General features: G+C 30.4%; 2 protein-coding genes across 2 annotated transcripts in view; one reads left to right on the top strand and one right to left on the bottom strand.

Annotated features, from left to right (window-relative positions):
- The window catches only part of LOC107446173 (small G protein signaling modulator 1), a 109,263-nt gene that overhangs the window by 31,222 nt on the left and 52,408 nt on the right, over window positions 1–25,633 (bottom strand). The window lies entirely within an intron of this gene.
- LOC107446172 (uncharacterized) lies at window positions 4,106–18,515 on the top strand (the record flags this gene model as incomplete). Its single annotated transcript, XM_043048905.2, is given in 6 exon segments — window positions 4,106–4,214; window positions 12,592–12,725; window positions 14,558–14,654; window positions 15,475–15,668; window positions 16,768–16,888; window positions 17,925–18,515. Coding segments are annotated over 6 exon segments (899 nt in total), but the record flags the coding sequence as incomplete, so codon positions are not given.

The raw sequence follows: 25,633 nt of genomic DNA, 5'->3' as shown, positions 1-25,633 counted from the left end.
ACAAGTAATTGATTACTGTAATCAAAAACTGTAATCGATTACATTTTTGGCCAACTCTGGAATAAATGCAGATATTATTAATAAAGTTATGAACTTATCTATTATTATTTTCTTATGCACGGCGACTGCGGTAAACTTATTTTCAATAAAACTGAACTTGACTTTGGGAATAAAAAAAATAATAAGCAATCTTTGTTTAATAAATTCGTATTTTATAATTAAATCCAATAATATTTTAGTTTTTTCAAACTATTTTCTTTCTTTTACCCCTGAATTTCCAGTGCCGTCTATTCGCCCATTCAGCATCTTGGCGATTTTCACCTTAATTTGAGGAAGCTTAATTGGTATATTACGATATCACTATTTGAATATTTATGTGTCCGACCAGAGGATATTTATGGACAATTCTAAAAAAATATTTTAAAATATTAAAGACTTTTTATATAGTTTTTAAAACATTTTTTCAAATTTATTTTCTTGAACATTAATAGTCGTAAATCCCAATTTAAAAAAAAATAATAAATAAAATTTTCATATAAAACTCTCATTATTTTTATTTGTGTAAAACGTAACTTCTTAAGCTAGTAAAATCCTTTATAAATTCGAATTTTTTAAGAAAAGAAATATATATATATATTTAATTGTCAAGAAATCATAGTCAATTTTTAATGAGTTCCGCTTTACTTCAATCATACATTTGATCAACCTGCGTAGGGACCGAGAGTCATCAATCATTTTGTAAAAATAAGCCAAGTGAAGGCGTATGGTCCATAGCCAATTTATTAGACGCACCAGATACCATTGAAAACAATTTTCACCCAAAAGCTCAGAAAGTTGCCTGGTTTAAAGCAACGGTCAAATTTTTTTTTTCATTTATGGAACCCTAAATGATCGCTGATTTTATGAATGAAAGTATTTAAAGTATCTATATCAATAGAAACTACTCATTTTGAAAATATTTAATGTTAAGTTTAAATATTTTCCCTCATTTATTAATATTAATATTAATATTAAGTTTTTCCTTCATTTTATCATAAACTAACGGAATTCCCATTTTTCGAACTTGGGGGTTCAACAAGTCCAATAAGACAAATCGGTAGGTAGGTACTTTATTTACGCCGCACTAGAGCTGCACAATGGGCTAATGGGGACGGTCTGGGAAACATCCCTGAGTATAATCCGAAGACATGCCATCGCAAATTTTATCCTCTGCAAAGGGGATGGCACCCCTACTTTGATAGCCCGATGACCTGAGCTCGAGATCGAGCACTTTACAGTTAACGAGGACCGATACCGCGCACTCTCGGTCCAAACGCAGGTTGATCAAAGTGGTCACCCACCCGCTTTTACTGACAGCAGCCAGTAATGCTTGACTTCGGTGTTCTACTGGGAACCGTGTCTTTTCGATCAGTCCACTGCGGGACAGGACAAACAGAACCTGAACGATTCGGCCCATATTTTCCCGATAGTTTCCAGATTGCGCTACTACCCACCATATTTTGAGGATTGAAAGTATGATTATTCAGAGAAAATACTTTTTTTGTGTCTGATTTCGTAGCTTAAAATATCATACGTTAATTAAATGGACTATTTAAGGTCGAAGCATTGAGCAACTCGAACCATTGAGTAAGTGAAAATCCGATCATTAGAACAAAGATTATTTAGGGTGTTCGCTTTCTTATTTTTCATCCTGTATGTAAAGTCCCTGACCAATTTATTAGAAGCAAGATTCTATGCAAAATGGATAAACTAGACTATATATTATATAAATATTGAATATTTATTATATCAGGTATTATATTAGTATATTATAATTAGATCAAATTATTAGACGCACTGTACCTTTTTATAATTATATGCTTTACACGAGTTTATACGCAATTCCTTTATATTTAAACATACATGTAATGCGTTTTTATAGAGGAGATTTTTTTATATACTTCCTATTTGTATTTATTTTTGACGTATTGCATTACGATGTTAACTAATTGATGCCCGGATGTAAGCAAGTGCAAACCTGTTTGAGCCGCGTAAAAACAATAAACCTGTATTGTATATCACCTGATAATTAAGATTTTACATATAATCTTATAGTGCGTCTAATAAATTGGCTATGGACCATACGCCTTCACTTGGCTTATTTTTACAAAATGATTGAAGTAAAACGGAACTCATTAAAAATTGGATATGATTTCTTGACAATTAAATATATATATATTTCTTTTTTTTAAAAAAAAAATCGAATTTATAAAAAATTTTTCTAGCTTAAGAAGTTACGTTTTACACCAATAAAAATAATGAGAGTTTTATATGAAAATTTTATTTATTATTTTTTTTTAAATTGGGATTTACGACTATTAATGTTCAAGAAAATAAATTTAAAAAAATGTTTTAAAAACTATATAAAAAGTTTTTAATATTTTAAAACATTTTTTTTGTTTTAATATTAAATTCCTTATTTCGTAAATTTAATTTAAAGCTTTTTTTCACTCCATTACATGTAAAATATTTAAAAAGTTCACATGAAATGCCACTTAGTTCAAGCTCTGTCGAGGTAAGGCTTTAAAAATGTTGGTAAAATCACCGAAAATTCTCAAAGCTTTTATTTTTAACTGTCTACCACTTTATAAGATATTTTCGAAAAGGCTTAGTAGTTGGCAGGCCTGCTTTAAACAGTTATACCATTTTAAAATAGCTAAAAGAGTGGTTGAAAGTTTATCCACTTGAATTTTTTTTTAAATTGCGTTTTTTGATATATCTCTAAAACTAACTGAGTTAATAAAAAGTTTTTTAATCATTTTATAAAACTCGTTCAACCAAATATAATTTCTTGCAAAATTTATTTTAATAACTAATCCTTATTTTTTTATTATTTACTTAAATAGTGGTTAAAAAAAAAGGAAGAAGCTGAAGATTTTAATAGAAAACGAAATTTAAAAAAAAAAACATCCAAAATTTGATTGGAATTGATTGGATATTTCCCCCAAAAATAGGAATTTAAAACTCAGAATTTTTTTGTTTTGGTTTGTTTGTTTTCTGTTTTTTAAAGACTAAACTAGGAGTTAGCTAAACTAGCTCACGGTTTACGCTTCTCTCGCAAACGCTCAGGGTTAATTCATAATCATCGTATTTTTTTTTTTTTTTTTTTTTTTTTTTTTTNTTTTTTTTTTTTTTTTTTTTTTTTTTTTTTTTTTTTTTAAGTCAATGAAAAAAGATAATTTTGTTTATGATTTTTTATTTTGGAATTTTATATTCTAATTTTTATCTAATATTCATTATATATTATAATTAATCTCATTTTATCTAATATGAATTACATATTATAATTTTATCTAAGCACATTTTATTAATTTATTAATTACGAAATGAAAAGAACGAATAACTAGATTCGAAAAATAATCCCCTGTAATGGAAAAAAAAACTTAGGAAATATAGAATCTGTGACAATTATGGTGTGAAATAATTAATGAGAAATAATTGTTAACTATATATAATAATAACAATATTATATCACAGTGTAAATTGGAAACATTTTTATTTCTCTTGAGACTTTTATATATTTAAAAAGTTCGATGCTAGTGCTAAGTTTGTATCTGGCAACTTTAAATCGCTCACCTTTCACTTTTGACATCAAGTCAAACACGGACTTATAAGATGAAGATCTCGAGAGAGAGGAATTTTCCTACAGCACTGAATGTAAATTCATTAATAAAAGAAAAATAAATCAGTGAAAAAGCACAAAAATTTCCACAACTTTCGGGGAAAAAATCGCGTTAAGTTCAGACCTTTTCAGCAAGTCAGATTTCAACTCTGTAATTACCTTTCTGTGAACTACAGAGCGATCCACGTGATTTTTTTTGCTATAAGTCAAATTATCGAATTTTAATTTTCATCGTACTCCTTGTACATCTTCGTAGTTTTTCCCCAACAAAGCAAAATGTAAAGCAAAATCAAACACTAAAAAACAGCAGCGCTTTGAAGAGAGTGAAAATTCACAAGAATATCATTTTCACCGCACAATCTTATTTGTGTTTAAAAACACACGCTATTTTTCTCTGCATGCTGTGCGAAGTAATTTGTAATTAATATAGTTAATTATTTACAGCGTTTTCCCAAGAGTGCAATGAAGCAACTATGAGACGATGCCGAAGGGAGGGGCTCAACGCCATTGATTCATCGAATCGTCCTGCGGGTGATATTAAAGATCAATGCGCGTAAGTAATAAATAACTCTCAATATATTTTGCGATCAGATTTTTGGTATTTTGAATGGATCACATCAAAGCTGAAAGTATTTCCTTTATCTAAGAAAAAGTCAGATTATGTACAACAGGTGTTAGTTCTCCCATTTCACTGAAATAAATTTAAGTCACGAGATCCAGGTTCTTTTTTTTTTTGTGGTCACTTTTCAGTTACTTTTCAGTTTTCAGTTTCGCATATTGTTAAGAACGCTGTGGTAGAACATGGACGGTGGCATCAGAATGTTAATAAGGTAGGTAGGTAGGATAATAGGTAGGTAGGGGAGAGTGGGGTCAATTGTAACATTTTTTACTTAACTATTTTTAACTAACAAAAAATCCAATATATTATTAGTATTAATTGACAGACGAGTAAAGTAGACTATCCTCTACTAGAAAAAAAAATAAATACCTGATTTTAAATGTTATTATATTAGTTATTAACAATTTTTGACAGTCGTGCACTTGTTACAATTGTCCCCACTTACGGGGTCAATTGTAACAGTTCATAAATTCAACTAAAACATAGTTAATTATACATATTATCATAGTTGTGATATATTTTATTATTGATCAAAATAATAGTGATATTTTAGGAGTAAAATTAGTAATGAGCAGAGACCTAAAGGGTTAAACTTTTTACTTTAAGGGGTTAAATATTTTATTTTATTTTGTGAAAGGTGACAAATAAAATAATGCACATGCAACATAATATAAATGATATAGGAAACTATTGGTAGTTCTTAAAGAGTTAAGTAATGGTTTGTAAACATAAGAAATGGGACCTAAGGGGTTAAACAATTGCAATTGAAATTATTAATTTTATTTTCGCCTGTTACAATCGTCCCTTTACTTATTGTTACAATCGCCCCCATGGCGCCATTTCAGCTTCATTTGTAAAAAACAATGCTAGTTAATTAACAAAACTAATCTTTTTTTTGAAATGTTAATTAGGGTGTCCACTTACATATTCGGTTAATAATTTTTATTGTTTAAACAAAATTACTTATAATATTCTAATACCAAAAAAAGTACTTACGTAGCGTGAAAATATCTTTTGTGATGTAACATTTTCAAAAGTACATAAAAATGGTTGCCAGCAGGGGTGCACATGTAGATTTATTAAATACACCTTGTGCGCCACCTAGGAACCAAATCTAGAACCGGACACTCGAAATTTTTGCTCTGTTACAATGATACCCTGTTACAATTGACCCCACTCTCCCCTATAGTTTGTCTAAAGTAAGAACTCCCCTTCTCATTCGCTTGAACCCGTGACGGTGGCTGTGGTAACTAGGTATAACTGTTTCAAGTAAGGGTGGGGGGTTACTGTTTAGGGCAGATTTTGCGTCGGGTCGGCGAGAGATAGGGAATCTTTTTCTTCGGTCTATTGTGTCAGCCCTAGAGTGAAGAGAAGCTACCCTCCCTGAATTGCGCTATTCTTGTTTCCATGGCAGCAGACAGTCTCAGACTTTGTGGAGACGGGAGTTCTTACCGTAGACAAACTATATAGTTTTACAACCGTCGTTGAACAGCCGACCCAAATTTTGGGTTTACGACTACTAATGTTCAACTCCGTAGCCTTGTAATTTTGAACCCAATCCAGAAGACAAGGGAACTCCTGGATCAAGTATTGGGAGAAATGTGTCTTTGTGGAGGTCTTTTTCATGGAACTAACCAGCATTTGCGTTACATGGAGAGGAAAACCGCGAAGTCCACCCACGGTTAGCCTGATAGCAAGGGGACTAATCCCTGATCCGTCTACCTCTGAGGATATTTTAAGTCAGCACTGTGGTCGGTGCAAGCCGGATGCGGATTCGTATCGACTAGCCATCGCTGGATTCGAATCCGGTTCACCTCATTTGAAGGCGGACGCTCTATCCCCTGAGCCATCGCAGCTCAAACTAGATAGTTTGTCTAAAGTAAGAACAAAAAACATTCCTGAGGACGATCCGAAAACATGCCATCACAATTTTGTTCCTCTGCTGAGGGGATGGCTGCCCTGCTTTGGTAGCCCGATGACCTGCGCGCGAAGTCGAGTACTTTACGGTAGCACAGTTTAACGAGGACGGATCCCACACACCCTAGGTCCCTACGCAGGCTGATCAAAGTGGTCATCACACACCCGCTTACTGACCGCAGCCAGTGGTGCTTGACTTTGGTGTTTTACTGGGAGCCGTGTCTTTACTATCAGTCCACTGCGGGACGTAAGTAGTAATGTTAGTAAGTGTTATTGAAATTTTTATTTCTAATTGCATTTTGTTTGAACTTTTATAAATCATAGAGCAATTCCACCGTTTACGACTGCCCTATTTGCAGACTTCAAAAGCATGTAGCTCTGTTTTTAAAAAAAATCAATCAGTTGTTAGAATTTTGTAAAAATAACTCTTATCATAAAAACAACCCTATAGCCACTTTAAAGGAAGATTTTTCCGTTTCGCTGGAATTCATACCGTAATTTGATGCTAAATAAAGAAAGAAAAAAATAGAAACAATTGAAAGAAAATACAAACACAATGCAGCTCTATTAATTTTTTATCGAAAAAAATCAGTGGCGGTAAGCCGTTTTCTTCCTTTTCTACTCCACTAACTGCATCCCTGACCAGGTCACAAAGTTTTCTAACTCAAGTTCGTCGCAAATTCTGCCTCACCTACATAACTAATTTAAAGTATAAAAAAAGTGAGTTCAGACAAACTTAGAGTAAGCCATGAAGTTTTAAGAACTGAAAATAAATATTTGAAATATCGAAATAAAAATAAATTATGAGAAGATAGCTTTGGATTTCGAAATAGAGAAGTTCTCTTCCAATAATTTGTTTGCATTTTGAAATTTGAAATTTTTTTTTTCAGCAGTTGAAATTTCGTGGCTTACTCTGAGCTTGCCTGAACTCACTTTTTATTTTTATTTTTTTTTTAAATTTTAAAATAGTCAAGAGGGGTAAGGAAATTCGCTGGGAAAAGTTTCTCCCAAGGTATGGCGTCCTCTTAAGTTGCGAGCCATTTTTCCATTTCAATTTTTCTCCCTGACATTTTCAACCCTTTCTAAAGCCGTGGTAAGTATACTTACCACCAATTTTTAAAGTCTATGGTGAACTTTTTTTACCACTTTTAATTTAGGTTTCCATTTGTTAACAACCTCAGCTTTCTTGAAGTGCGTTTGAATAAAATTGGCAACCATTTATTAGTTTAAGAAAACTTATAAAAGTTTCAGAATGCACAATTCCTTTTGAAGATTTTAGTATTTATAAAATTTATTTTATAAATAAAGAAAAATAAAAGCCAATAAGTTCCTAATAGGTCGTGTTAAATATACTTACCACCAAAAAAATGGCATTTTTATAAACTAAATGAGTTTTTTTTCTTCCTTAAGTCAATTACTATTCTGTTAACAATTTCAATTCCAAGAAAATTTTTTAATTTACCTTTACAAGAAATAAATGGCCAATTTAACACGTTGAATACCACGCTAATTTTACATGATTTGCCCGTCTGACCAAACGCTAAATAACTACAAACTAAATTCGCAAATATTAGACATATTTTGCTAGTTTTTAAAAAGGTTTAGCATGGCATATCTAAAAAACGTGGTGAATTATATAAGCCTACGAATTGTTTAGAAACAGTGGTGGATAAAAATCTACTAAATTGAATTTATTAAACCCAGAATCACAATTAATAAACCACCTCTTGAAAATATTTATTCGCTGCGCGGTGGAAGTTGGCATCTCTGTGTATATAAATAAAACTATTTTTGTTCTATATTGCATTAATTTCTTCAAATCATTTTAGTAACTATAATAATATTAAAAAAAAATAAAAATTTACTCGAATTATGTGTTTCTAATAATCTTGGCTTCGCCGGTCACCGGTGACCACCGTGTCGCTACGGACAAACTCAGTGCCGGTCACCGGTGATCCCCATGGCATCCAACGCGCTAAGGGTTAAAATAACTTTTTTCTATAATTAACAGCAAGATATTGATGTAAAAGAAAACATTTTCTTACGAAATCATATTTACGAACCAAAGGTGTCGTAAATTTTTCAATATATTAACCATCCGGTGTTTTCTTAAATGAATGGGCGTAACAATTGGGTAACCTTTCATGAATGAAAGCTACGAAATAAACTGAGTTCAATCTTGCGCGACGATCGATGATCTCTATTTATGATAAGGAAACGGCTTTCGAATCACAGCAAAACAGGCTCTTTAGCATTTTATTTTTATTTTTTAATACCTTTCTCTTTTGTATAAAAAAGCAATCAATGCATTTGTATGAATGGAGTAGCATATCCTATGGCGTAATTTTCAAGTAAACTGTGCATAAAAGAACGAATTCCTTTTTTATATTGTCTTTCTTTTTCCCTTCGGAACAATAACAGCTTACAAACATGAAATTTTTTTTATGCATTTCTTGACTTTCATTTCAGTGAGTAATAAGAAAAAAAAACTTGACATTAGTCTTCGTCCATTGTAAGAAGGGACTACGCCGTATTTTTTCTAAGAATGAAATTTCGAGGATGTGTGTATATCATTTGGATTGGATTGTTGTAATTTCGAGCCCTTTTGTTGTTCTTTATTTTTGTTTTTTTGAAAATTTTTCATTTTAGTCGAAATTAATTTAAGTGTGTTTTTTGAAGTTCTTCCACTCCAAGGTAACTAAATAATTCACTCTTTAAAGTGCCTTTTTTTTAAACCAAGGCAAGAATTTAAAATTGTAAACATAATCTTGCCATAAAGAATTATCAGTGCCTTAGAACAGTGTTCCTCAACCCCCGGTCCGTGGACCGGTACCAGTCCATGGATCAAATGGTACCGGGCCCATTCATTGGCCCATTTCATTGAAACTGAATTTAAATTCCTAGGTTTATACCCCAAATTAAAAATATTTATGTTCCATTAAAATTTTTTTTATTTAAAAAAAGGGGGGCCCGAAGGAAGTGACATTAATTTTAAAAAGTAAAGAAGGAAAAAAAAGAAAACCACCTTAACTATTTTTTCCTTCAATAAGTTTTAATAAAAAAAAATCAATCATTATAACTGTAAATATCATAAATAAAACAAGAAAACGAGGCGTGAAATTTACATTGGAACTAATGAAGAACTTCGTCTTCTGTCTCGACCGTGACTAATTGATTTAAAGTTCTAGTAAAGTTAAAATGTTAAATCATTTAAAGTTTATTTTTTTTGGTGTAACTGTATTTTATTTTGAAGGCATGTTTAAATACATTAAATTAAAATTAATAAATCAAAATAATCTAAAATATAAACAATCACCGTCCCCCCCCCAGTGGGCCGCGGTAAAATTATCAAATGTTGGCAGGTCCGCGGTGATAAAAAGGTTGAGGNTTATCTCCAATATAGGCGACTTAAATAAAATAAAATTTAAAAATTGAGTTATTGTCGTTTCTTTTCAAAGAAACTGTGTCTAGACAAGAATTAAACAATCATAGATGTTGCTGAAAATTAAGAACAAATATACAAATAGAACATATATATATATATATAATAACAGGGCAACAACCCCGTTAATTTTGATAGTGTTTTTAATTTACATAGTAGAAAACATAAGCCGATAGATTTTAACAGGCTTTATTTACTGGAGTATGGTGTAAACAGAAGTCTCACCCACTCTCCCAGATGGAGGGGGGTGGACTAATATCAAGACAGTAGTGAAGCTTAGGTTGGTAACATCGTAAAAAGACACGCAAAAACAATCGCTCTTGCTTTAAATACTGACAGAAAATGAGGTAAAAAGGCTCGAGTTGTACATACCTTGCAACTCTACACATCATCGATAATCATTACTGCTTCCTAATATGGAAGTGAAAGAGGGAAAGATTCTAAAAATACTCCTTTTAAATATAAATCTAATTATTATTCATTGGTATGTTTTTTCAGCCTTGAAGTCCCAAAATAGAATATCTCTACACCTATTCTTTACCAAAGACATTTTATGAAAAGAGTTTTAATGCTTTTATTAATACAAAAGTATTTATAATTTTTGTATTACAAATATATTTATATAGCTCTGCAAACTTGTACGACCGTTGAGAAAAAAACTTCTTAGTAGTAGATAATTTTAAAACAAATTTGTTTTAATATGATCTATTTGTTAACTTACTTAGCTCTTAAATGTTTAATTAGTTTAATTATTAAAAAAAATCTTTCGAACTTTACTTGTTCATTTACCAACACTTTATTAAATCTTTGTAAAATCAGTGACCGGCAATCTAGTACTAGATTGCCAAGGAAGTCATTTTGACTGCTTTTTAATTTCAATTAGAAAAACAAAATGACATAATTTCTTAGAATTTTGTGACTTTTTGTGCAACATATAATATTTTTTTATTGTTAATAGTTACTAATAACTTGTTATATAACTGTAAATAATATTAAAAATTATTTTTAAGCAAATTTCTCTACACATTAGTAAATCTTCCACAATCCAGTCATTTTGACTGCTTTTGGGCAATAAAGGTATATATATACTAAGTTTCAGTCTTTCTAGTGTTAAGAACGGCTCTAATGTAAAGAAATTATTCTCAATTTAGCATCAAACATTCTCGCGAAATGAATCAATTCTCTCTGATAGGAATTTTATAGCCCATTGCATTGGGTTCTTAGGAAAAGTAATTATCGCCAAGGTCTGTGGTCAGAATCGAAAAAGAATTGAAAGAGGCCACACGTTGATTATCTCTCTTCCGGTGTCCTTTCTCTTTTTAGAGAGTATAGCTTTTCAATTAGTATGTAAAATCATTGCGTCAACGAGTCGACTTCTAAAGTTCTCTAATCGGAGATCAAATGCCGGAAATACTTAATCATTTAAAAGGTTTTGTTTGTGATTTGAATATAATGGTGCGTTACGCGTTTAAAGTGTAATAATATTATCATTATGGGAGTGTAGATTTTGGTTAGAAAAGTGAATTAAGTTGAGATAAAAAATATATTATTAATAATTTAAATAATAATAACTTTTATTTAACTTTACTATTTCTTTTTTATCACGTTTATATCAACTAGCTTTGTCTTTGTTCGGGTGGAATTTTGTAATCGATTTTAAACTAACTTCCCGACTAGCTACAAACTTCAAAATTGGCACATAGTTCAGAATTGGATGACAATGCATGAAAAGGAAGAGGAAAAAAAATACAAAGTAAAGTAAAATTAAAATTAAAGAAAAATTAATATTTTCGTGATAGTCTTTTGTTGTTGATTCGATTATTTCAAATTAGTGTCACATGTCAGTTGAAAGGTTTTGTGCACAGTGATTGAAAAAATTTTGAAAGTGAGTACAAAAAATATCAAAATAAAAATAATATTTTTAAAAACCACATTTTTGTAGTGGAGAATAATAATTAAAAAACAAAAATTTGAAAAACGAAAAACGTGGGGAGCATGAAATACAAACAGTACATATACACATTTTCTTACTCATACACATGCACAACCACATACACATCTACATATACATCCACATACACATGCATATACACAAACATATTCCACATCCACATCCACATTCAGATACAATTACAGATATATATATTCTCCTGAGCACACATACTGTTACTGTTTATGTATTTCATATGCGCCCCACGTTTTTCGTTTTTCAAATATTTGTTTTTTAATTATTATTCTCCACTACAAAAACGTGGTTTTTAAAAATATTATTTTTATTTTGATTTTTTTTCTTTCTTAAAAAAAAAGAAAAAAAAGCGGGGCTCAGTAAGACCATAAGTGATGTCATGATTGCATGGAAAGAAGGGGGTTCTGAAAATTGTGACAATTTCTAATTTGTACCGAGAAGCGAGCCATCACACATTTTGTTTAAAATTAAAGCATTTTAAAATCAGAAGTTAAATACTCTTATTTAATTAATTTTTATATTTTTTTCTCATGTTTTTCATTAAAATAAGTACACGCCTAATTATTATTGTTGCTATGTTTAAAAATGTCAAACCCAATCAAGTTTAGAAATAAAATTTGAAAAATTTTCTATGTACTGCATGTTTTTTTCCTTCTGAATTCCTAGTAAATGTTTATGAAACATAGTGATCATGTGACAAGGGGGTAAAGTTGTAAGGTGAAGTGTGATATTTTTACATTTTTCTGTCAAAGGGGACGAGGGGCTGAAAGAAATATTGAAAAAAAAATGCGTGACACCATTTGCGAATGGCCTAATATGCTTTTTGTGTGTCAGCGATCCATATACCTTAAATACCCATAATTATATTCACAGAGAAATGATATCTTTTTAACCCTTATTGACCTCATTAACCCTATAACCCCTGTTGTCATTGCTCGACCAGAACTTAAACGTATATTGCAGTTTGGAGTATTTCTATTTTGCAGAAATTTACGGGAGAATTTCGATTGTGTTTTGTGGCAAACTTCCATGTGTTCGGATAAGGACGGTCAAGACGATAACAGGGATACCATAGTCAGGATGTGGCGCTACATGCAAAGTTTTTGCGAATCACAAGGCAGTGAGTAAATTACTTTTGATTTGTATTTACTGCTTATATTATAAAATATTTGCTATATTTTTGGATTCAACAATCAATCAAGCTGGAGCCGTGATGGCTCAGGGAAAAGACGGAGTTCGCCTTCCAATGAGGTGAACTGGGTTCAAATCCCAGCGATGGCTGGTCGGTGCGAATTCCGTATCCAGCTTAAACCGACCACGGTGCTGATGTAAAATATCCTCAGTGGTAGACGAATCAAGGGTTTGAATCCCCTTACCGTCAGGCTAGGTTTTCATCTCCATATGACGCAAATGCCGGTTAGTGCCATTAAAAAAGTCCTCCATGAAGGCAAATTACTCCCAATGCTTGATCCAGGAGTTCCCTTGTCTTCTGAAATGGGTTTAAAATTACAAGGCTGAGGAGGTGAAGATTTATAGTCATAATTCAGAATTGAGTAGACTGTTCAACGACGATTATAAATAAAAATAAATAAGTCATTCAAGCTTTCTATAAAATCCTCCTCGAAGGCTAGTTTGTCCCAATGTGCTTGTTCCAATGTTCAGGAGTTCTCTTTTTTTTATATCCGTCGTTGAACAGCTGACCCAGTTTTTTGGGTTTACGACTACTAACGTTCAACTCCGTAGCCTAGTAATTTTGAACCAATCCAGAAGGACAAGGAAACTCCTGGATCAGTACCTCCAGAGGTATAATTTGTTATGGGAACATGAAGGACTTTGAGACTCGACAGATTTAACCTGCATCAGTCACCATTTACTACACGGGGAGTCTTCGGCCGGCGGGGATCGAACCCACGACCTCTTGGACATAGGTCCAGTGCTCTACCAACCAGGCTATCCCGGCCCCAAGAGTTCTATTTTTATTTTATCCGTCGTTGAACAGCCGACCCAATTTTGGGTTTACGACTACTTATGTTCAACTCAGTAACCTTGTAATTTTGAGCCAATCCAAAAGACAAGGAAACTCCTGGATCTGTACCCCCAGAGATATTAATTTGTTATGGGAACATGGAAGACTTTGCGACTCGACAAATTTAGCATGCATCAGTCACCATTTACAACAAGGGGATTCTTCGGCCGGTGGGGATCGAACCCACGAACTCTTGAACATAGGCCTAGTGCCCTACCAACCAGGCTATCCCGGTCCCCAGGAGTTCTACTGTCTTCTTTACTCGGTTCAAAATTACAAGACTACGGAGGTGAATATTCATAGTCGTAAACTCAGAATTGTGTATCAACACCGGTTATAAAGTAAAATAAAAATCATTGTAGCTTGACTCGCTTCAAACAACTTTTTATTGTTCTTCAGAACGTGACCCAAGGAACTATTTTTAAATAACATTGAAAAAGAATCATTGCAAACTATGCTATAAAAGTTTGAGGTTTTCAAGATGGGGAGAAAAAAGTGGTGGATAAACTAAGGGTTAAATGGAAAGAGTATCGATAAAATAAAACCAAGTGAATGATATAAGAGGTTCATTCAGGAAGGTAAAAGTAATGATCTGGAAATGATTATAGCAATGACCTTCTAATCATTTCCTTGTTTCACTATGTTAACACACGCACAAAATTTTCAATGTTAAAAAATAAAATAAAAAAATAAGTAGATTTTGGCGTCAAATTCCGAAGTTCGAGTCGGTATTGGCGATCAAAATGGGGTCGAGGATTTTCTACTACCTTTTAAAGTTGCCAACAAGGTACTGAAATTGTTGTATAAAATATTATTATTAGTCTAATTATAATGTTATTATTTTATAAAAGGCATTGGATCTCGCTAAATTAATAATTTTTATGATATTGCCCATATTTGCTGAACAAGTTTTTTGAATTTTGCAGGTTGGTACACGAAAACTTGTTTTCAGCGTGATGACGTAAAACGATGTGAATCTCTGCTGCCTACAAGAGGAACGTCAGTCGATCCGTCATCTTGCAGGTATTCTCTCTTCATTTCATCAACTAAATAATTAAAGAATGGGAGAAAAAAATATTGTGCAGTTTCGCACGAAAAAGTAAAATATTATGTGTATCTTATAACAATCGAAGCGATATTCTCTGAGTTAATTTTCCAGATAAAGAAAGCGGATAAAAAAAAAAATCGGCAGTTTATTACCCATTGTCAAAATGGACCTTGTTTTGGGTTAGATGGCGTGCGCACTTTATTTGGACGTCATCACACTTTTAATTTGTTCGAGAGTAATAGTAAACAGTGCGCATGCGTCGCCATTGCATGCGTTGCTATGGCGACAGCTGCTGTTTGATATTTTTTTCAGAATTTATTTTTTCACTCGCGGGAGTAAAAAAAGAAACATCTCCGCGATTGAAATTGAGACAACCCGTGCCAAACGCAAACAGTGACTTCTCTTTCAGTCACTTACTTCGCTTTATCATCAGCTATTATAACTTTCGTTTCTCTAGTTAATTAAATATATTTTAAATTTAAAAACTGCTGTTTTTCCTGCAAAATGTCTCAATAAGGACAAACTATTCACTCAAAAGAGAGAAATATCATAAAAAATGGCGCGAAATATCATCAAATTAATGAAATATTTAATGTTAAAAAAATGCAGATCTAATTTGCGAAATAAATATTTTTTTACTACACGATCGCCAAATAGCAACCTTGTTTAAGATTGCTCACAACTTTCCCCCAAAAATGGCGAAATAGTACCGTCACATACCACGTGATGAAGGCGGATCCAAGTCCTGGTGAACGAACAATACTAATGTTTCTTTGATGTGATTTATTTCTTTAGGAGTTTCTCCAGTTTTCGCAATTGTGTGACTGCCATCGCACAGATTGATTGCTCCACTTCCGATCAGAAATTCTTGGGCACTTATCTGATGGAGAAAGGCCAGCAGAGAGCTTGGAACTGCCCGAGGGACCAGAACGATCTGTACCCGGCGAGTGCCCCACTATCCGACACTTTCTCTTTATCAGAGGCCTCTTGTAAGACTCTTTTTTTTTCTCTTCTCTTCATGTAATCGTGAAAAAAAATATTTGTTCCAAGTATCGAATAAAATAAAAATTAAGATAATTTAAAACTCAACATCATCATAGACAGCCCAGTGTGGGCCTACGCCTTCCCCTGAAGATCTCTCCATAACGACTTCCGATTTATCTTTGATAAGTCAAAGAATTCAAAACTAATTGAGTTAAAATTAAAACTAAAATAAAACAGGAGTTTTGAAATCATTTGAAGGGTTTGAGAGGTAAGCCACATTTTTTCCAAGGATGATATATTTGCAAGGGAAAAAGAAACTGTTCATTAGTACTGTCTCCATTTAGGTTCTTTACAAATTTCGGAAATTTCCACTCAAGTAGCACATGAATGGAATGTTGCCGTTAGCGGTTAAATTAGCAATAAAACTTCTTCTCAGTTACAATTTCCGATTTATTTTTACGTCTAATATTTAAAAACAAGCTAATAATCCTAATATTGTTATTTTATTTCATTTTATAACCGTCGTTGAACAGCCGATCCAATATAATAGATTCTATACAAAATCTTAATTATCAGGTGATACTATACAGCTTTATTGCTTTTACGCGACTGAAACCGGTTTGTACTTGTTTACGTTCGTGTATCAATTGGCTAAATTAGACGATATATATTTAAAATTCGACGATTGGATAAATTAGACGATATATTATAAACATAGAATATTTATTATATCAAGCAGTATATTAGTATATTATAATAATTAGACCAAATTATTAAACAAACTGTAGTGTTTTAATAATGACATGCTTTGCACGAGTTTATATACAATATTTTTATATTTAAACATACATGTAATGGGTTTTTAATCAGATTTTTTATATACCTTCTATTTGTATTTATTTATAACGTAGTGCATTACAATGTTAACCAATTGATAAAATGAGTCATAAACCTAAGCTTAAAAAAACCCCCTTACGACCCTTAGCGCCATCTGCGCTTAGCTTTACATGGTCATCCATCCATATTTTGTAGAAAATCATCATCAAAATCTTTACATTGCAAAAGGAGTAATAATTACAAATATGTGTTATATTCTTTTTAAAGATGGCCGCTGTTCGGAATCAGCGAAAAGTGACCTTCAAGAGTGCCGTAATCAGTTTTATTCTACGCAGAAAGAAGCCCAAGAGCACAATGACAGTGACATGAGGCATCACATCACATGCTGGTGAGTTTCTCATCATAATACATACATTTAAGTACAGAACACTGCAAAGTGTTCAGTAATGGCAGCCGTTATCATATATTTTTGAATGCAAATCAAAAATGCATTTAAAAAAAAGTATACACATTAGGGGTGGCAAAAACCTAACTAATCTCTACTAAAGCAGGCGAGACTGGAAACATCGAAACCTGTTTTATTTTTTTATTTTATTTTATAATATTCGCTTAACAGCCGACCTAATTCTTTGGGTTTACGACTACTAATGTTCAATTCCGTAGTCTTGTAATTTTGAACCCAATTTAGAAGACAAGGAAACTCCTGGATCAAGTATTGGAAGAAATTTGCCTTTGTGGTGGATTTTTTGATGGAACCAACCCGCATTTGTGTCACACGGACAGGAAAACCACGAAAACCTCCCACGGTTAGCCTGATGGCAAGGGGATTCTAAACCATGATCCGTCTACCACTGAGGATGTTTTACGTCAGCACTGTGGTGCAAGTCGGATGCCGAATTCGTATCGACCAGCAATCGCAGGGATTCGAACCCGGTTCACGTCATTGGAAAGCAAACGCTCTATCCCCTGAACCATCACGACTCAAACCGGTTTTATTGACGGAGAAAGCAGGAGAGGAGTTGAAGGGCGTTCTCCTCATGAGATAATCAAACCAGTTTTGATATTTTTCATCCCACCTTCCTCGTTAGTGTTTTGACTGATTTCGATGGCGTTTTTATTTTTACTTACGAGAGTATTAATTTGCGACCACTAGTGTGTATGCTTTTTTTCCCCCTCATATTTATTAATCTATAAATATATTAAGGACGGTCATTAAAGAAGACTTTATACAAAGTAAAACTTACTTGTTTAAAAAGAGAATTTTTTCTATCGTGATATTTATACTCTTTTCTGCTTCCAAAAACTATAAAAAAAAAAAAAAAGGAGTGAAAAGTTCTTTTTTTTCTTCAATGAAACCAGCATTTTTTTCTACACTTATAGGAACAAAAATTATGAAATAACATCAATTCCTTTTTGTTTTTTAGTGCCATGGTTCGCTACGAGGATTGTGTGCAACGCGGAATCGAAGAGTATTGCGGAGATAGCCGGGGAAAATCGGAGGCAAAGAGCATAGTGGCCGACATGAGGGAAAGATTTCCCTACCAAAGCTGTGGAGACCACACAATGACCGAATGCTCTGCCGGAAACAAAATGGCGGTTTCATTAGTTGCTTGCATGTTACTCATAATGATTACTCATTTTATAAGTTCCAAATGCAGCAGTATGTAAACTGCAGTAGAAAAATGTAGGAATTGAGTCATCCAGTATAATGAAAGAACTTTTCATACCCATTGATTAATGAAAACGAGGATTTTAGAAGATAAAAGTTCCAAGTGACATTTTTGGAAAATTCTCGGTGTACGATCTTACTTTAACCTTATTTAACTATGTCAATTGGATTAATTTTGCCAAGTCTTTAAATTTCGGAATTATCAAAGGTACAAACAGGGCCTTATTGTCACACGCCCTGTGTACAGTGTTCGAAGAGATACTCAACGTCATTTATTTACATTTATTTTTAAACATATTTTCCCTTTATCCTTCCACTATTGATTAATAAATATTTGATATAGTTACGTTTTATTTAAAATATTAAGAGTTTGATTAATTATTATTTACTTTAAATGCACGAAAATCTATCAGTTCCTATGAATAATATGATTAGAACCCGATGTTCTTATCTATTTTTTTTAAAAAAAATACTATTAGTATTCGATATAAGAGTCTTAATTTAGAATACCTTTATTTCAAAAAGAGCTAAACATTTTAAACATTTATAAAGTTTTTGCTAACATTTTGATTTTTCTTCTTCTTTTAATTGAGACACTCTGAATTTGAAAATTAAAAATGAAATGAAAATTAAAAAATCCCAGCTATCATGGATGAAATAATAGCTCTTTGTGCTTCTTCATGGAAATTAATCGTAAACATTATGTTCTAAGGTCACAAAATCTAAAAAAAGAAAGTTGAAGAGTTTTCTATTCTTTCATGTAATTCACTAAATCAAATTTGTTTAAAGAAATAAGTTTCAATCTGTTCCTTTAAAGTACTTAAAGACTGGTCACAAAGAACAAGTAAAAAAATAAAAAGCTACACACTAGAATTTTGAAAAAATATATTCCCCCCCCCTTTCTTTTTATATACAGTGAACATTTTGTAAGTTTTGCTGCGTAGTAGTTCAACTCAGCTTATTGAGGAGCATTAGACATTTTTTTAATATTTATGTATCATGTTATATAAATCAAGTTGTTGATTTACTTCTTGTGGATAATTTATTTAAATAAAGGTAAATCTCATTAATTTTTTTAAACATGATTTCAAGATTTTATTTAGCAAATACGCTATCTTAAAAAAAGAAATATTAACATGCATTATGAAGGACATAAAGACTGGCCACAAAGAACATGTAAAATCTACGCTCTAGAAGTTTGAAAAAAAAAATAATTCTCCCGCCTCTTTTTTCCTGTTTTTTTTATATACAGTGAAACTTTTGTAAGTTGATCTTTTGCAGTGTAGTAGTTCAACTTAGTCAGGAGGTCAACTTATTGAGGAGCATTAGCCATTTTCGTTTTATTTATATCACGTTATTTTGTTACATATATTATGTTATTGATTTATTTCTTATAGTTAATTTATTTAAATAAAGGTACCTAAATCTCATTAATATTTTTTAATATGATTTTAAGATTTCTTTCCCTATCTTAAAAAAAAAACGAACTATTAACAAAACAATTAAAAATGATTTTTTTAAACCAAATCATTCAAATTCTATAGTAATTCAGAAAATTTCCTAAAAAGTTTTTTTTCCTGGTCAATTTACTTATTTTAATGGTTAATAATTTTGACTTCATTTCAATTTTGGCTTAATTAAATTAGAATTCAACTAGACGAACAATGAAGGTCCTTTTTATTAGGATTAATTCAGTTATTGATGAAAGAGATCAACTCAGACAGAACTTGATAGGTTTCACCGTCAAATGTCCCTGCAAAATATTTAGCTATATTTTCTTACTATAGAGGAGTGTCGGGTACCCCCCCCCCGCCCACTGTCAATTTCATATGTATAGACTATTTTTTCAAGTCAATGGGCCATCGGACATTAATTGTTATATTAAAAAAATATTATTTTCAAAGTTTCAAGTATTTATGCAGCTGGTAACATGGTAAACAATAGTTTTGAAAATATGTTGAATACAGTAGTCATGAAATTAAGAAAAATTGGTTGAATGTTTCGATTAAACTTCATTTTAATACTAAAAAAATAATTTTTTCTATACATACAGCATTAAAGTATGTAGTCTTAAGTTTAATTTGCACAAAGAAAGAAGTTTGTATGTAAAAAATTGTTCGAGTAATTACAAATTTACAAAAAAATTGGATTTCGGGTAGCCCCGCTCACATGAATGTCGGGTATCACCGCCCAATTTTATTTCGTCGATAAATGTACGGTTGCAAAGATTATTATTTTATTGCTTCAAATTTGAATGTTATATGCATTTTTAACAACAAATATATGTTTTAATATTATATGAAACATAAATTTATATATTTAAAAATGAAAAATTAAATATTTTTAAAATGTAATTGATATATCCAAATTAAATTTAATATCAAGAAATCATAAATATTATGATAAGCTATTTGCTTACTTATTTATTTTCACTTATTTGTGAACGAATCAATCTACAGAAGCATTTGAATGCAATCAAAATACAAAGTGAATTTGTAATTTTATAAGAAGTATTTTATATTAAGTTTATAAGAAGAGATCAACCAAATAAGTTTATATTGAAAAACAACTATTGTTATTAATTATTGTTACTTAAATTAAATTATTTTCGTTAAATATTTAATATAAATATATATTAATATTATAATATATTAATATACATTAATAATGATAAAAAGTATGACATTTGTTGTTATTAAATGATAGAATTCACTAAAAGTATATAAATATGTAATAAATAAAATAATTTTGTGATAAAAATGATAAATGAGGTTTATCTATTGTCAATACATTGGTCATTCTCATTTACACCTGAAAAAATAGCCAAAAAACACAATTTTTGTAACTGGGCGGGGCTACCCGACACATTTTGAAAAGAGCTGAAAAACATGTTTTTTTTAAATTTCTATTTTTTTAAGTTAAACTATTCTTTTTTTGGTTTATTCTTTTTCATTATTTAATTAGATGATAAAACAATAGAAACATACAAAAATATTGATTATTACTCAATATTATACAATACAGAAATAAAAGCAATACTCCTTAAGTGGGCGGGGCTACCCGACTGTCCCCTATATGAAATCTAATGACGGTGTCGCAGTTTTCCATGGTTGTCAATACATTTTTATTGGCTGGAAAATCACACGGAAGGATCCAGTTTTCCCACATTAACTCTCGTTCGTTTGTTTTCCAATAAATATTTCTGCTTCCCTAATTTAAAGGTTAAAATTACCTGTACTGTTATTATTACGTTTTTGATTTTGCTTGGTTTCTAAATTAAGAGTTTAGGAGGATTGTTTTTATTATTATTATTGTTAGAATAATGTAATTCTACGTTGCATTTTAAGATAAAGTTATTAAAATCGGTTTTTAATCTTATTGTTTTACAATTATTATTATTTTTTTTGAAAATTACATTAATATACTAATACGAATTCCGGATAAAGAGATTCGTTAAATGATTCAGAACTTCACTTTCAGCTTCATGCACAAAGTGATGAATGCAAAAATATTAATTACAGTTGCAAACTCTCAAAATTTGTTAAAACAATATACTTTTAATTTTAAATGTTATTTAACAAAATGATTACTTAGAAAAATGATTTATGTTGACTAATAGATCTTAATAATATCATAAGAGGAATACTTTAAAATGGGAAATAGAGGCAAAAATTATTGCGAAGCAATCATCGGGGTTGGCGAGCCTCAGCGTACAGGGGGGCTAACCCCCCCCCAATTGACGTATAAAATAAATGTAATTTGACAGTGGCTGAAGTAGAAGTAACCAAAATATGTAGTAGTAACAAGTTGTTAAAGAATAAAGAAGTAGTAGAAGGTCTTATTGAATATGTCATTCTAAATTTCAATGATCAGATCATTCTTGAAACCATTGGTAAATAATTTCATTTCTCAACAAGGATAACTTTTAGGCGGCACTTATGCTTTTATTGAATTTCAGATTTTTTCTTACTAAAACACAAGCATTTTTTTCTTACTTAATTAGGCATCCAATCTCAATATTAATCATCTAAAATATTCAGTATGTATTATTTTACTGATTTGACTGCAATGCAAATTGGTACCTTGCCTAAACTTCAAACTCAGTTAAAATACTAAACAATAGAGACATTTTACTGCAGTAAAATGAAATAAATATTGATAAATGGATGAGTTTGTCTTTTTTTGTCCTTTTTCTCAAAACTAATTTTCCGGATATTTTCCTAATAAACACATTAACCCAATTAAGAAATTAAAAATTTCAAAAATTTGTCGCCAAAGATATTCGGGTACCTTAAGTAACTGATAGTTAGAATAACATAAGAAGCAGATTTAAAAACACAATAAGACAGAAGAATACTTTAAATACAATATGGTGTTTTATTTGATTTAGTATTATCACAATAATAAAAGATAACAAAAAGTATGACAGCAAAATTTAAAAAAAAATGTAGAAAAAATCTAAAATTTCGTAAAAAATTTTTGCTGTTGTAAATAATAACAAATAAGTATATAAATGTAATATTGAATTCAAACAATAATAAAATTAACTTGATACCATTGACCATAACAGTAAAGGCTTTATTTTATGCCAACTTATAAACATTTCATATATGAGAAATGAAAGGTCTCTAGATAAGTGACACAATACTAATATCTATCAGTAACATGATAATTAACAGCTAAAAAATTTAAATTAATAATTAACAGCTAAAAGAAAAAAAATTAGATTTGTATAAAAGACAAAGTTACAAAAGACATACAATCATTCACTTTTATACATGCAAATGAAAATAGTTATATCATTTAGATTTCTAAATATATATATATGTATATATAAATCTGGATTTATATAATTTAAAAATTTGTTATTTTTTTAAATATATTTTTTTTTGGTAAAAATAAAAATTTACTCTGTTTAGTTACTTGCATAAAATGTTCAATATCTAAATAAATGGATGAATCAATAAAAATATTAGTTTTTCCTGAAAACTATTTTATTTATGTGAAAGAGTGCTTTCTATCATTGCGTGTCTTACTACTTGATAATACAGAAAATTGATTTCTGAACTAACAGTATTTCTTTACGACAAATTTTTCAAGATCCAAATTTTGAAATTAATGTATTTTTTGTATAATAAATAATTTACGAATATACTTTTCTTTAAATTTCGCATTTAAATTAAATATTTTAATAAAATAAGGTAAACCGTCCTATTTCAAACGAAATAGTAAAGCTTTTGCTTGTCAAATTAAAATTACAAGTACTGTTACATACATAAACTTTTTTATTTATATTTTACCAACAAACAGAACTTTGATGGAAAAAAGCTTCGCACTGTAAGTAGCAATAGATATTTTTTGTTTATTAAGATGTAAGAAAATTCCTTTATAATACTTATTGTAATGCATAGAATGTAATAATTGAATTATTTAGCTTTGAAACAAATCTTCTTGAACAAATTTTTGTTTGTTCAAATTCTTTGTTTGTTCAAATTTTTAGTTCAAATAGTTTGTTTCTAATTCTTTGAAACAAACAATTAAGTTTAATTTCAGAAATCAATTTCTGTCAGGGTCAAGTTGTTATTATTGTATAAATAGTTCCAAGTTTTCTTCTTCTCTTTTTTTCCCAAATATATCAAAACTGAGATTAAATCAATGTGTAGGAATTTATTAGGATTTGAGGGAACATAAACTATTTACATCACATAAGTCACATTACATTAAAGTTATGATCAATTATCATGGCTTTGCCCATAACAACTGAGTAATCAGAGCAAAGCTTTGATGAAAAAAAATGGATGGGACAAAAACAAAGACTAGAGGAACATGGGGTACATAATAAAATGCACACATATGACTTATTTTTCTCAAAATCTCATATTTTACATTCTATTTAATTAATTATTGATTATAATTTACATTTAAGAAAATTACTTAAAAATGCAACGTTTAATTTCCTCTCCTGTTAAGTAACATACCATAAATTTTAATAAAATTTATTAAATTTTTGGAATTTTTTGCATTTATAGCTCTTTTTATATTTATAGATTAATATATCAACACAGTTAAACACTTCAATAGTTAATACACAAGATCTTTTTCTTTTTAATAAAAAATTGGACAGCTATAGTTGTAACAACTTTTCACTGAACTAAGAATAAATAGAAAAAAATAGTTATAAGTAAGGCCCGGATTTTGATGACATTTGCATTTTTTTGCATTTTTTGTCCTTTAGAGCATTTTTTTAGATTTATAGGGCATTTTTCTTTAAATTTTTGGGCGTGTTTCGCATTTTTTAAGTTTTTTGTTAATTTTTTTCTAATTTTTATTATTTTTTATAATTTTTTATTATTACACTGGCTTCCAAACAATGAAGAAAATCTCTAGGATATTAACAGGTAAAGCAACATTTTTTCAAATTGAAGAAGAATTGTCAGTAAGTGTGACCGTCCTTTTCAAGTACGCACCAATAACATCAGTAGACGTTGAAAGAAGCTTCTCCTAGTATAAAAATTAACTTTCAGACAAGAGACGCTCGTTAACATTTCAAAATATTAAAAAAAAATTTAATAATCCAATGTAGTTCTGATATTTAGTAATATTATGAGATGGAAGTTGTTATATTCATTAAAGTTTCTATACAAAATGAAAATGTTTTGGAGTCAATATATTTTCCTTTTTTTTGTTGTTATTTTAGGATATAAAACATATTTTTTAAACTTTAATGAACGTAGAACAAATATTGCATTGTTTTATATTTTTTGAAACGACTCATAATAATTCTAAAGAGTAAAACATTGTTTTAGTTCAATATTTTTACTTCAATTTAAGTCATGTAATAAGGCATTTTTAGTGCAATTTTTGCATTTTATGGTCATTTTTTGCACTTTTAAGGTCATTTTTTTCACTTTTTAAGGGCATTTTTTTTTGCACTTTTTAGGGTATTAATTTAGATTTTTTAGGTCATCAAAATCCGGGCTCTAGTTATAAGGCAATTTTATCAATTACGAATGTCATATTTGTCTACTTTAATTACATATAACACAGATAAATAAAAATATTTCGAATAATTTATGACTCTTGCTGCACAAATTACTAAAAACTGGAGTAAATGTAAATGACACCAAGAGTTATTTAAAAAAAAAATATTAGAACTGATTACTTTTTAATTGAGTTTAAAGTCTTCAAATATGGCATTCATAAATTATGAAATTGACCTTTAGTCTGTTTTCTCAATTAACAAAGCTGTTTTCTACTTTTTTAGCAATTGATCTAATCAATAAATTATACTGCAATTTTTCATATAACATTAAAAAAAACATTGAATTCACATTATAAACAACATTTTTAGAGAAAGTGCATATTAAAAGAAAAAAAACCCCACAAAGTTTAGAGAAAGGAATTAAGATACTGAGTCATAATCTAATATTCTATAGCAGAAACGAACGAATTATAAGAGGGGTT

Source organism: Parasteatoda tepidariorum, chromosome 2 (assembly GCF_043381705.1).
Source record: "Parasteatoda tepidariorum isolate YZ-2023 chromosome 2, CAS_Ptep_4.0, whole genome shotgun sequence".
NCBI classification, from domain to species: Eukaryota; Metazoa; Arthropoda; class Arachnida; order Araneae; family Theridiidae; genus Parasteatoda; species Parasteatoda tepidariorum.
The sequence above is the reverse complement of the archived record's forward strand: the minus strand, read 5'-3'. Positions and strand labels throughout refer to the sequence as shown.